Below are 14638 nucleotides of genomic sequence, written 5' to 3'. Positions count from 1 at the left end.
AATGGAGAGACAACGATGGGTTATGTGGCTTGGGTCCTAGACCAGTGAGAGGCCATGAAGAGAAAAACCAGTCAAATGGAAATAAAATCTGGAACATGGTTCATCATTTTTTTAAGTTAATTTAATTCACAATAAGGAATAAAAGCCATATAATTATCTCAATAGATGCAAAAAAGAAGCATCAACAAAATTCAATACCCATTTCTGATTTTTAAGAAAATCCCAGCAAACTCAAAATAGAAAAGACCTTCTTCAATCTGATATAAAAACGTACAGCTAGCATACTTAATGATGAAATAAACATTTTCCCCCTAACATCAGGAACAGGCAAGAATGTCTGTCCTGAATGTTTGTAGTCACAGAGTACCGGAGGTCAATGATACAAAAGAAAGAAAGAAGTGGATATAGATTGAAAAGGAAGAATTTTAAAACTGTCATTATTAACAGGCAATATGATTATTAAGATGTTAGTGTCTCCCAATATGATTTAAAAACACTATCCATTCTCTATCAAAATCCTAACCAGACTTTTAAGTAGTTATTCACAAGTCCATTCCACAATTTATACAGAAATTCAAAGGACCATGAATAGCCAAAATAATTAAAGGAAGAATAAAATTAGTGGATTTACACAACATGCTTTCATGTTACAGTAATCGAGACTGTATAGTACTGATATAGGGATACAAAAACAACAGAAACAACAGAAAAGAGAACCAGAAAGAGACTAAAACCTAATTTTATTGTCAGGACAAGCACTGTGGCACTCCAAAGGGAAAGGAAAGTCATTACAACAAATAGTGGTGAACAATTAGAAAAACGTATGGAAAAAACGGAATCTCATACCACACACACACACACACACACACACACACACACACACACACGCACATATTGAGATAGATCATAATCTTAACTAAAATTAATACTGTAAAGTGTCCAGAAGAAAACAAGATAATAACTTTGGAGTAAACAAAGATTTCTTAGGTCACAAAATTCTTCATACTTCAACAAAATTAAAATTTTCTGCTCATGAAAAGACACATTTAAGAAAATGAGGCCAGGCATGATAGCTCACGCCTGTAATCCCGGCACTTTGGGAGGCCAAGGCGGGCAGATCACTTGAGGTCAGGAGTTCAAGACCAGCTTGGCCAACGTGGTGAATCCCTGTCTCTACCAAAAATATAAAAAATTAGCCAGGTGTGGTGGTACGTGCCTGTAATCCCAGCTACTCAGGAGGCTGAGGCAGGAGAATCACATGAACCCAGGAGGCAGAGGGTGCAGTGAGCCGAGATCATGCCACTGCACTCCAGCCTGGGCGCCAGAGTGAGAGACTGTCTCAAAGAAAAAAAGAAAATGAAAACACAGGCCGGGCGCGGTGGCTCACGCCTGTAATCCCAGCACTTTGGGAGGCCGAGGCGGGCGGATCACAAGGTCAGGAGATCGAGACCATCCTGGCTAACACGGTGAAACCCCGTCTCTACTAAAAAAATACAAAAAATTAGCCGGGCGTGGTAGCGGGCGCCTGTAGTCCCAGCTACTCGGGAGGCTGAGGCAGGAGAATGGCGTGAACCCGGGAGGCGGAGCTTGCAGTGAGCCGAGATCGCGCCACTGCACTCCAGCCTGGGCGACAGAGCGAGACTCCGTCTCAAAAAAAAAAAAAAAAAAAAAAAAAAGAAAATGAAAACACAAGCCACAAACTCAGAGAAAGTATTTATAATACAAATATGTAATATGTAATTATCTGCCAATGGAATGATACCCAGAATATACAGACAACTATCTCTATCTAGAATATATGCAGTATGTATGCATACATATTCTCCATAGAGAAGATACATGTAGAAAATACATGCATAGACAGCATATCCTATGAAAAATACATAGGATATATATATATAGCATATATAGAAACAAATAAAAAGACAACCCACTTTTTTTTTAGTGAGAGACTAAAACTAGAAGCAAAGAAGATATACGGAAGTCCAATCGCACATGGAATGGTGCTCAACATCACTAGAGGTCAGACAAATGGAAACTAAAACCACGATGACACACTCACTAGAAGGATTAAATCAAGAGATTGGCAACATCAAATGATGAGGAACAATGGGGACTCCCCCACAGTACCGGTGGGAGTGCCAAATGGTACAGCCGCTTTGGAAAACCAATAGCAGTTTGTTATAAAAGTAAACATACCTCTAGACCGTCTCAGCAATTCCACTACTTGTTAATAACCAAGAGAAACAAAAACATACATCCACAAAAAGATGGATAATATGATCCTTTTAGTAGCTTTATTCACAATAACAAAAAAACTGGAAACAACCCAAATGTCTATCATTGGGAGAATGAACAAATGGGGTACATCCATAAAATGGAATAAATTATTAATACAAACAACTACTTGGATGAATCTCAAAAACATGCTGAGCAACAGAAGCAAGACACAGGAGCGCACACACACTATATGACTACATTTAGGTGATGTTCCAGACTAGGAAATGCCAATCTAGGTATAGAAATAAGAACGCTTTACTCTGAGGAGTCAGGACTGAACAGACAAAAACATTCTGTGTAATGGAACTGTTCCTTATCAACCAAGGGATGGTAACTTGGATGTATACATGTATCAAAACTTACTGTACACTTTACATCTATGCTTATCTCTAAGTGTAAACATTATCACCATTTCACAAGTATTTTAAATGGTGCAAATATGTTCTTAAAGCTTCTCTCATTTCTTCCTCCACACATGCCAAAACTATCTGAAAATGGCAAGTCTTTTTAAATAACTATGTTAGAAGACAATAGCATAACTAGCACTAATGTGGCCGCATAACTTAAAGGACTGATATTTAGTCTTTATAATTAGATCTAACTTGTTTCAAATATAATGATTTCTCTATATGAACCAAGGAAGAACATTAGTTAAATAAAAGGAGTCACCTAAAATAGGCTTTTCAATTAAAATTAATTAATTGCTTTTACGTTCTATAATTAAGATTCTAATATAGACCTTAACAGAGCTCCTAGAATGAAGTCATCTGGAAAACCGCAACACCCTTTCTGCCAGTCTTAAGCAATGCAGAACAAAGCGTGCGGCAACACAGATGGAGCACGACAGGATGCTCAGCAACAATGCAGATATTTAGGAAAGGGAGTCCAGGAACTAGGAAGACACCAAAACAGACGGATATGTGGCACATTAAAAATGGTACTCCTCCCTGAGGACTACACAGTTTATTTAGACTTCTAAAAAAGATGGATCACAAGCCCTCCAAAACCAAATCCTACAAAAGTTGAAAAACTAGCAACTTCTACTTCTCAGCACTTAAAACAGTATTATGCGCATGAGTTCCCAATAATTATCTCATTGACTAATATTCTACATTGCAGCCGGGAAAAAAAAAAGCCCCAAATATTTATTGCTAGTGGAAAAGACCAGCACATCACCAGCCTCCAGGAAGGACAACTGAAAGTCCTAAGATCAAGAGCATCACAAAGAACCTGCCGTCATCACAAAAGCAAGCAACATAAACAAAGTAAACTAAAACCATCAAGGAAAGGATAAAAAAAGTAAATATACGAATACCTTTTAAAAATATTTTTCAACAGTAAATTTAAAATTAAATTATGAGATACACAGTTTAAAAGTAAAAAGTAAATAATACATCTAGCAGATGGTATAAAAAAGACAAAATACTTAATATGGATGAGCTCTTACTTTCTGCTAGAAAGATTCATACTGAAAACAACCCTTAGGAAGTTTCATGTGAGAGTGTTAACAGCAAAAAAAGAAAAAAAATCACAAGAGTGAAACAAATGCAACTTCTAGCTCTTTGCCTTCCAAATTCAAGGGTCGGTGTTTAACCACCTTATGTTTCCCTGTCTTTTCATATTTAAAATGGAAAAAGAATGTTTCTTTACTTATAAAAGTTATTTTGTTTACAGTAAAAAAAATTTTTTAATCAGAAAATATTGGAATACAAAGACTAAATAATTCCACCATTTAGTAGTAACCATTATTACCATTTCCATCTGTAACTACATAGACTTTTTGTTTTTTTTTGAGAATTACACACACATATTTAGATTTGCAGTTACAGGGGGAGCTGAAGGGAAGAATTCTATCATCTTGCTCTTTACACTTAATGCATCACGAGCACCTTTCCAAGTCAAACAGAACTAAGACAACACTTGGTATACTGCATTACACTTTAAGGTTAGGCCATGATTTAGTCTCTTATACATTGGTTCCATTTATTTTCAATGCTGCAAACAAATACTTGATACATATACCTTTGAACACAGATTAATTCTTTTGGATAAATTTGTTGAAGTGGAATTGTTGAGTCCAAGGACAAGAGCTTTAAAGCTTTTAATACTGTCAAGAACGGTGAAGAGTATAAGATTTTACTCTACTTGCAAGCTAACAAGTTAGTTGGCCACCATTTCACGGAAGCTGTAAGAAAGCTAAGACTCTTCTTCAGAAATAAGGAGACTAGGAGAATGTTATCTGTATCACTAGCAGTAGCATTCTGCACCAGCTCCAAGAGGCCCCACTCCCAACTGGGCCGTGTGAAGAGAGCCAGGTGACCCTGCACACATAGGAGGTTGTGTTACAGGAAGGACTTCTCTGCACAGGAAACCCTGAATGTGTCACAATGGGCAGTGAGCAAGCCTGTCCTTGACTCCAGAGGAAGACACTGCATCTGTAGCTGTCTGCTACACCAGAATCCTCTAAAAGATATTCCGGAACAAAGGACAGGCAGTGATTTGCTCGCTTTGCTCACAAAACCTGCAGCTAAATGAAGGACCCTCAGAAAACTGTCTCCTGACAATGTTTCCAAAACGCTCCCTCAAGTGAATCAGACTACATCTGATCAATAATTCTGAGGTCTGTTAATATTAAAGTAGGTTAAAATTCTCCATTTCCTTTTAATTTTTACTGAATATATTTTCATACACCTATTGTTCATTTGCTTAATCAAGTCCTGAATTACCGTCCCACATTATTTGTCCTTCTTTTTCTCCCTCCTCCCCCACACAAGAGACACTGAAAATCAAAGGAAAAAAAAAATTTTTTTTTTTTTTTGGACAGAGGGTCTCACTCTGTCACCCAAACTGGAGGGCAGTGGCGCAATCACAGCTCACTGCAACCTCCACCTCCTGGGCTCAAGTGATCCTCCAACCCCAGCCTCCTGAGTAGCTGGGACCACAGGTGTGTGCCACCACACCTAGCTAATTTCTTGTATTTTTGGTAGAGATGGGGCTTTGCCATGTTGCCCATGTTGGTCTCCTGAGCTCAAGTGACCCGTCCACCTAGGCCTCCCAAAGTGCTGGGATTACAGGCATAAGACACAGCACCCAGCCAGGTCACCATTTTTTATAGTAGCCCTCTTTTGTTTTAATATATTAATGAGGACTGTCCAGGAACTGAAGTTAAAAACACCTAGAACTAGAAGGCACTTGCAGAAGGTACCCAGGCAATGATAATACTTGTTAACATTCTTATTCTTTAACTGCCTTGTAATAAAAGTTTACGTAACCATCATTTGAAAACTGAAATCTACAAAACCTTTCCCTATTTTAAGATATGCTACAAATATTATAGAGTATCAGGGAAGAATAAAGAAAATATTGTTATCTAAAAACTAAAATAAATTACAAGGAAAAACAAACAATAAAATTAGTTTTCCAACTTCAAAATACCACAAACATCCAAGCTAAATGAGGAAGTTCGAACCCATCGCAAAGAAGCTAAAAACCTTGAAAAAAGATTAGACGAATGGCTAACTAGAATAACCAGTGTAGAGAAGTCCTTAAATGACCTGATGGAGCTGAAAACCATGGCACGAGAACTACGTGATGACTGCACAAGCTTCAGTAGCCAATTCGATCAACTGGAAGAAAGGGTATCAGTGACTGGAGATCAAATGAATGAAATGAAGCCACAAGAGAAGTTTAGAGAAAAAAGAGTAAAAAGAAACGAACAAAGCCTCCAAGAAATATGGGACTATGTGAAAAGACCAAATCTACGTCTGATTGGTGTACCTCAAAGTGACTGGGAGAATGGAACCAAGTTGGAAAACACTCTGCAGGGTATTATCCAGGAGAGCTTCCCCAATCTAGCAAGGCAGGCCAACATTCACATTCAGGAAATACAGAGAATGCCACAAAGATACACCTCGAGAAGAGCCACTCCAAGACACATAATTGTCAGATTCACCAAAGTTGAAATGAAGGAAAAAATGTTAAGGGTAGCCAGAGAGAAAGGTCGGGTTACCCACAAAGGGAAGCCCATCAGACTAACAGCGGATATCTCAGCAGAAACTCTACATACAAGCCAGAAGAGAGTGGGGGCCAATATTCAACATTCTTAAAAAAAAGAATTTTCAACTCAGAATTTCATATCCAGCCAAACTAAGCTTCATAAGTGAAGGAGAAATAAAATTCTTTACAGACAAGCAAATGCTGAGAGATTTTGTCACAACCAGGCCTGCCCTACAAGAGTTCCTGAAGAAAGCACTAAATGTGGAAAGGAACAACCGGTACCAGCCACTGCAAAAACATGCCAAATTGTAAAGACCATCGATGCTAGGAAGAAACTGCATCAAATAACGAGCAAAATAACCAGCTAACATCATAATGACAGGGTCAAATTCACACATAACAATATTAACATTAAATGTAAATGGGCTAAATGCTCCAGTTAAAAGACACAGACTGGCAAACGGGATAGAGTCAAGACCCCTCACTGTGCTATATTCAGGAAACCCATCTCACGTGCAGAGACACATATAGGCTCAAAATAAAGGGATGGAGGAAGATCTACCAAGCAAATGGAAAACAAAAAAGGCAGGGGATACAATCCTACTCTCTGATAAAACAGATTTTAAACCAAAAAAGATCAAAAGAGACAAGGGCATTACATAATGGTAAAGGGATCAATTCAACAAGAAGAGTTAACTATCCTACACATATGTGCACCCAATACAGGAGCACCCAGATTCATAAAACAAGTCCTGAGAGACCTACAAAGAGACTTAGACTCCCACACAATAATAACAGGAGACTTTAACACCCCACTGTCAACATCAGACAGATCAACAAGACAGAAAGTTAACAAGGATATCCAGGAATTGAACTCAGCTCTGCACCAAGCGGACCTAATAGACATCTACAGAACTCTCCACCCTAAATCAGCAGAATATACATTCTTCTCAGCACATCACACTTATTCCAAAATTGACCACACAGTTGGAAGTAAAGCACTCCTCAGCAAATGTAAAAGAACAGAAATTATAACAAACTGTCTCTCAGACCACAGTGCAATCAAACTAGAACTTAGGATTAAGAAACTCACTCAAAACCACTCAACTACATGGAAACTGAACAACCTGCTCCTGACTGACTACTAGGTACGTAACAAAATGAAGGCAGAAATAAAGATGTTCTTTGAAACCTATGAGAACAAAGACACAACATACCAGAATCTCTGGGACACATTTAAAGCAGTGTGTAGAGGGAAATTTATAGCATTAAATGCCCACAAGAGAAAGCAGGAAAGATCTAAAATTGACACCCTAACATCACAATTAAAAGAACTTGAGAAGCAAGAGCAAACACATTCAAAAGCTAGCAGAAGGCAAGAAACAACTAAGATCAGAGCAGAACTGAAGGAGATAGAGACACAAAAAACCCTTCAAAAAATCAATGAATCCAGGAGCTGGTTTTTTGAAAAGATCAACAAAATTGATAGACCGCTAGCAACACTAATAAAGAAGAAAAGAGAGAAGAATCAAACAGACGCAATAAAAAATGATAAAGCGGATATCACCACCAACCCCACAGAAATACAAACTACCATCAGAGAATACTATAAACACCTCTACGCAAATAAACTAGAAAATCTAGAAGAAATGGATAAATTCCGGGACACATACACACTCCCAAGACTAAACCAGGAAGAAGTTGAATCCCTGAATAGACCAATAACAGGCTCTGAAATTGAGGCAATAATTAATAGCCTACCAACCAAAAAAAGTCCAGGACCAGATGGACTCACAGACGAATTCTACCAGAGGTACAAGGAGGAGCTGGTACCATTACTTCTGAAACTATTCCAATCAATAGAAAAAGAGGGAATCCTCCCTAACTCATTTTATGAGGCCAGCATCATCCTGATACCAAAGCCTGGCAGAGACACAACAAAAAAGAATTTTAGACCAATATCCCTGATGAACACTGATGCAAAAATCCTCAATAAAATACTGGCAAACTGAATCCAGCAGCACATCAAAAAGCTTATCCACCATGATCAAGTGGGCTTCATCCCTGGGATGCAAGGCTGATTCAACATACGCAAATTAATAAACGTAATCCAGCATATAAACAGAACCAAAGACAAAAACCACATGATTATCTCAATAGATGCAGAAAAGGCCTTCAACAAAATTTAACAGCCCTTCATGCTAAAAACTCTCAATAAATTAGGTATTGATGGGACGTATCTCAAAATAATACGAGCTATTTATGACAAACCCACAGCCAATATCATACTGAATGGGCAAAAACTGGAAGCATTCCCTTTGAAAACTGGCACAAGACAGGGATGCCCTCTCTCACCACTCCTATTGAACACAGTGTTTGAGATTCTGGCCAGGGCAATCAGGCAGGAGAAAGAAATAAAGGATATTCAATTAGGAAAAGAGGAAGTCAAATTGTCCCTGTTTGCAGATGATATGACTGTATATTTAGAAAACCCCATCGTCTCAGCCCAAAATCTCCTTAAGCTGATAAGCAACTTCAGCAAAGTCTTAAGATACAAAATCAATGTGCAAAAATCACGAGCATTCTTATACACCAATAAAAGACAAACAGAGGGCCAAATCATGAGGGAACTCCCATTCACAATTGCTTCAAAGAGAATAAAATACCTAGGAATCCAACTTACAAGGGATGCGAAGGACCTCTTCAAGGAGAACTACAAACCACTGCTCAATGAAATAAAAGAGGACACAAACAAATGGAAGAACATTCCATGCTCATGGATAGGAAGAATCAATATCGCGAAAATGGCCATACTGTCCAAGGTAATTTACAGATTCAATGCCATCCCCATCAAGCTGCCAATGACTTTCTTCACAGAATTGGAAAAAACTACTTTCAAGTTCATATGGAACCAAAAAGGGTCCCACATTGCCAAGACAATCCTAAGCCGAAAAAACAAAGCTGGAGGCATCATGCTACCTGACTTCAAACTATACTACAAGGCTACAGTAACCAAAACAGCATGGTACTGGTACCAAAACAGAGATACAGACAAATGGAACAGAACAGAGCCCTCAAATTAATACCACACATCTACAACCATCTGATCTTTGACAAACCTGACAAAAACAAGAAATGGGGAAAGGATTCCCTATTTAATAAATGGTGCTGGGAAAACTGGCTAGCCATATGTAGAAAGCTAAAACTGGATCCCTTCCTTACACCTTCTACAAAAATTAATTCAAGATGGATTAAAGACTTACATGTTAGACCTAAAACCATAAAAACCCTAGAAGAAAACCTAGGCAATACCATTCAGGACATAGGCATGGGCAAGGACTTCATGTCTAAAACACCAAAAGAAATGGCAACAAAAGCCAAAATTGACAAATGGGATCTAATTAAAGTACAGAGCTTCTGCACAGCAAAGGAAACTACCATCAGAGTGAACAGGCAACCTATAGAATGGGAGAAAATTTTTGCAATCTACTCATCTGACAAAGGGCTAATATTCAGAATCTACAATGAACTCAAACAAATTCACAAGCAAAAAACAACCCCATCAAAAAGTGGGTGAAGGATATGAACAAACACTTCTCAAAAGAAGACATTTATGCAGCCAACAGACACATGAAAAAATGCTCATTATCATTGGCCATCAGAGAAATGCAAATCAAAACCACAATGAGATACCATCTCATGCCAGTTAGAATGGCAATCATTAAAAAGTCAAGAAACAACAGGTGCTGGAGAGGATGTGGACAAATAGGAACACTTTTACACTGTTGGTGGGACTGTAAACTAGTTCAACCATTGTGGAACACAGTGTGGCAACTCCTCAAGGATCTAGAACCAGAAATACCATTTGACCCAGCAATTCCATTACTGGGTATATACCCAAAGGATTATAAATCATGCTGCTATAAAGACACATGCACATGTATGTTTACTGAGGAACTATTCACAATAGCAAAGACTTGGTACCAACCCAAATGTCCATCAATGACAGACTGGATTAAGAAAACGTGGCACATATACACCATGGAATACCATGCAGCCATAAAAAAGGACGAGTTCATGTCTTTTGCAGGGACATGGATGAAGCTGGAAACCATCATTCTCAGCAAACTATCTCAAGGACAAAAAACCAAACACTGCATGTTCTCACTCATAGGTGGGAACTGAACAATGAGAACACTTGGACACAGGAAGGGGAATATCACACACCAGGGCCTGTCATGGGGTGGCGGGAGCGGGGAGGGACAGCATTAGGAGATATACCTAATGTAAACGACGAGTTAATGGGTGCAGCACACCAACATGGTGCATGTATACATATGTAACAAACCTGCACGTTGTGCACATGTACCCTAGAACTTAAAGTATAATTTTAAAAAAAAAAGAAAAAAAAATACCACAAACAAAAAAGACATGGAATTAACAGGCACCGAATTCCTTGGTTTCTCTCTCAACTATTTACCACCTGGAATGATCTCCACGCAGTCTTCCGTCTACTTCTCTCTCCTTTACTGGCTACTTAGATTTTTCTCAGATGTCTTCTGCCTAAATTACCCCTTTTCAGGTTTAACCTAGCCTGGTGCTAGCTTTGTAATAAAGAGTGCTACAGAATACAGTGATGAACAAGACACACCTAACCTCTACTCTCTGCACACTTTTAATATCTTCTTTAGCTTTGTCTTAGTTCTTGGACATTCTTCTACAACTGGAGAATCTGGGTAAGAGTTCTTTGTATTATTCTGTCCTTTCTCTAAGTTTCAAATTATTTCAAATAGCGAGCGAGAAAGAGAGAGAGAAGAAAGCACACACACAAAAAATCAAATTTAGTTTGGTGGAGGGGGAGAAAGGGTATGTGCAAGAAGTACTTCCGTTTTGTAATGTGCACAGCATACACATTCATAGACTGTCATAGTATTATTCATACTGGGGGGAAAAGGGTAAAGTAAATGTTTTCTGGACTGAGTGTCTAAATCCTTGAAATAACACCTAAAGTAAATGGCCTAAGCCAGTAAATATCAGTTTTCACGGCCTCCTGACAAAAGATGAAAACTGTATTAAGAAAAACTCTTGTGAAATTCTCAGGCTGAAGAATGATTTGTGGCTTGCATGTCTGGCCCACAGCAGCTAGTTCTGGGGTAAGAGAACAGCAACTATTTAACTCTATGCCTCACCCCACCTTTCTCAGTACAAATGCAATCTATCTTTCAAGACCTACCTCAGAGTTCAGAGGTTCACCTCCTTCCATAAAGCCTTGTTGACCACGAACCTCTCTCCCCACGGGGTTTCCTCGGTGAGCTCCTAGCACTGTCTCTGAGCCTCTCTTGGGAGGTTTTACTTTTGTTTTCCCATCACAGGTATTTACAGGTCTTTTTTCTCTCCTATATTAGACTCCAATTTCCTTGAAAGCAGGAATCAAGCTTCATCATCCTTACTTCTTCAACACTAAAAATGCACCTAATTACAGAAACCTTGCAGTATTTGTTGAATGGTCCAAATTAACTGTTACTAATTAAAAAGAATTACAGCACTGCTTTCAAAGCACTAACATATACATCACATTTCTGAACTATTTCCACCCACATCCCCACAAAACATTTACAACACTCTAACACTTAAAGGGCACATGCTATGCGGAAATCACAGCACACCAGAACTCACTTCCCAAGGAGCCTAGAAAGTTCAAGTTTTTCACTATACACTCACAGTTCAAAGATACGTATCGACTTTCGCTAATGCTAAAAAGATGCTCATTTTAAGTCTGGTGGGGGAAACAGCAAACTTTTTACTCTTTTTAAAAGATGAACAAATACCTCTTCAGTTGCAGGAGCAACCTGGGCATCAGTAATCTCATCTAATTCATCTTCAGCCACACAGTCTTCCTGCTCTCGCAGCCCTTGTTGCCCACCATAAGCCTGCAAGTATTCTTCATCCTAACAGCCATTAAAGAGAAAACAAGTTTTTCTCATACAGCTTTGGCGTGGTTTTTTACGCACTTTTCGTCTTTATGATTCATGCTTAATAACTGTAGAAAGTTTTACTATGGTGATTAGCTGACTGAGCACAAAGCACCAGGCCCAGAAACAGAGGGGAACCTCCTCTGCATGTTAATGCAAACAAAGCATATCATGCTGGCCCAGCCACCAGAGCGAGTGCCGTGGGCTCTGCTTCAAACTCCAAGTGCCCTGTCACACAGCTCCTCTGCAAATCAACAGCACGGAAGAGTCACCTTCAAAAGACATGGTTTATGTGCTCTCAAAAAGGAGCTCAGCAGCAGGAGGGGGCTGAAATCAGGCCCAACTCTATTTTTGCGGCAATGTAAGACAACAAAAGTGTCAGCAATTAAACAGAGGAGCTTTTTAAAAATCGTGATTAGTATGTTTCTCCATTAGGCCCCCTTCTCAAATGAGAGAAAGATTCCAGGTTTTGTATGAAACTTAAGGGGCGTATTAGCAAGCAAGCATCTCTTCTGGGTAGATGGAAGAAAGCAGGCAAGCTGGCTGGAGACGACCGCAACTGCAGAGAAGAAAAAAGGGCTTCTGGTATTGCTAACAAGTGACAACGTCTGATCCTACTCAGTGGAGGTAGACTTCCCAGGGTCCCAGCCTGCTTGCTAAAAAATGAACAGTAAAATGGTTCCAAAGCAGACAACCTCAAAGAGTGAACAACCTACAGAAATTTAACAACCTACTGTATGGTACATGACAGTCTCATCTAGAACCCCCAAATAAAGCAGCTGTATTTAAGGTGACAAACCACCTTAGTTCCCACAATTCTCTCAAGACAATCTGAACACAACGCATTTTATTTTCCAGAAAAAACTGTTAGCGTCCTATCAGAATAACAATTATCACTACCCATGAATCACGGGCAGCAAGACATTCAGATTTCAAATAAAGTCAAATAAATGATGCTAATCCAAATCTTCAGCCAGTGTACGATGCAGTACAGTCCACATCCCTGGATTCTCGCTGGGAAACAAACATCTGCTACCCATGACATAAAATGTCAACCTGAAATTGTTTTTACAGAACAATAAAATCTTAATCTATGTTAACTTTAAAGGCCTTAAATAAACTGATTGCACTTAAAGGTAGAAGTCACTCAACCATTTTCTAATATTTTGTTGACTAAACCAATATACACTCCTTACTAATATAATGAGCACACATTTTCAAATGAAATCACAATTCACTCTCAAGAACAGCACCAGCAACATTCACAGGAAAGAACAGCAGAGCTGTGCGTCCAGCTTTATTGATGTCTCTGGACCTCGCTTTCTTCATAGGGAACAGCAAACCCTCCCACTGTACATTCTGGGGTTTCATGATTCTACTCCCTGTTATGCACCAAAGCCCCTCCATGTGGCTTTACAGGTAGATTCCAACAGATCCACATTTCAGAGTTCAAGTCTTAGAGTGGGGGTTAACAACCCAAGGGAGAACAAAAATCACAGTTATACAAGTCATTTAATAAACTAAAATGCCATTGGGGTACACAGAGACACAATCTGCTCATGTGTTCATTAGTCTAATGGTGAATAAATCATCTGGGCTTCAGTGACAGCCTCCGAAGACAGAGAGAGGCTCCCATTGCCGAGCAAGATAAGAGTACCTCACAATTTAATTCTCTGTGTATCTCCTCCTGTCCAAGGAAGTGGCCATTTCAGATCATTCAGATGTTACCACTGTGATCATCATAAAGCAAGAAAAGAATGACCATGGCTAGAACACATATATCAAGATGAACTGACAGTGCTCACAGAGAGACATTTAACTACTACTGCTCAACTTTAAACTTTACAACTCTCTGTGAAAACATCAGAACACTTTCAGAATTTCTAAGTTTTTTTTTTTTACTTCAAGACTTTAATTCTGAAAAAAAATTCATTTTAATGTGGAAGAGTACCATGAGTATTATTAAATTGCCACATTTTCTTCAACACCTGAATCTTAGACCACAAGATGTTGGATAATTAAGTTGGACTTTATTACAACTGGGGCCTATGTGTAATCTCAAGTTTGACAATGGAATACCAGAGAGGGAAATTCCTCACTTGGAAATTCTCTTTACAACAAACTCTGCAAGAACACCAAAGTGAAAGAGACCTCCTGTGTGGCTGTGCACATGCATTCTATCAGGCACCTTCCACGCTATGATCTGTGCCGCCTAGTACTAAGTTCACAGGCAGGGCCAATGTTCATGACACGGTTTAGCATTATTTGCGTCCGCAGTGCTTAGACATCAGTAAAGACTTGTTGGACTGCTGAACTTACAGGAGGAAAGAACCCAGGACGATTAGCCAATCATCTTACTTTACTGATGAGTAACAGAAATAATAAAATAC

At 39.0% G+C, this 14638-nt stretch overlaps 1 protein-coding gene across 8 annotated transcripts in view; it reads right to left on the bottom strand.

The window, feature by feature from the left end:
* RBM33 (RNA binding motif protein 33) overlaps positions 1–14638 on the bottom strand; it is a 137001-nt gene that overhangs the window by 84793 nt on the left and 37570 nt on the right. For 4 of the 8 annotated variants that reach the window (XM_008969421.4, XM_008969422.5, XM_008969424.5 and 1 more), the window contains exon 6: positions 12105–12224. The exons of the other annotated variants lie outside the window; for them this stretch is intronic. In XM_008969421.4, coding sequence (XP_008967669.1) covers positions 12105–12224 — 120 coding nt within the window. The remainder of the gene's footprint in view (positions 1–12104; positions 12225–14638) is intronic. 8 annotated transcript variants of the gene reach the window in all.

The sequence above is a fragment of the Pan paniscus genome, chromosome 6, assembly GCF_029289425.2.
Source record: "Pan paniscus chromosome 6, NHGRI_mPanPan1-v2.0_pri, whole genome shotgun sequence".
NCBI classification, from domain to species: Eukaryota; Metazoa; Chordata; class Mammalia; order Primates; family Hominidae; genus Pan; species Pan paniscus.
The sequence above is the reverse complement of the archived record's forward strand: the minus strand, read 5'-3'. Positions and strand labels throughout refer to the sequence as shown.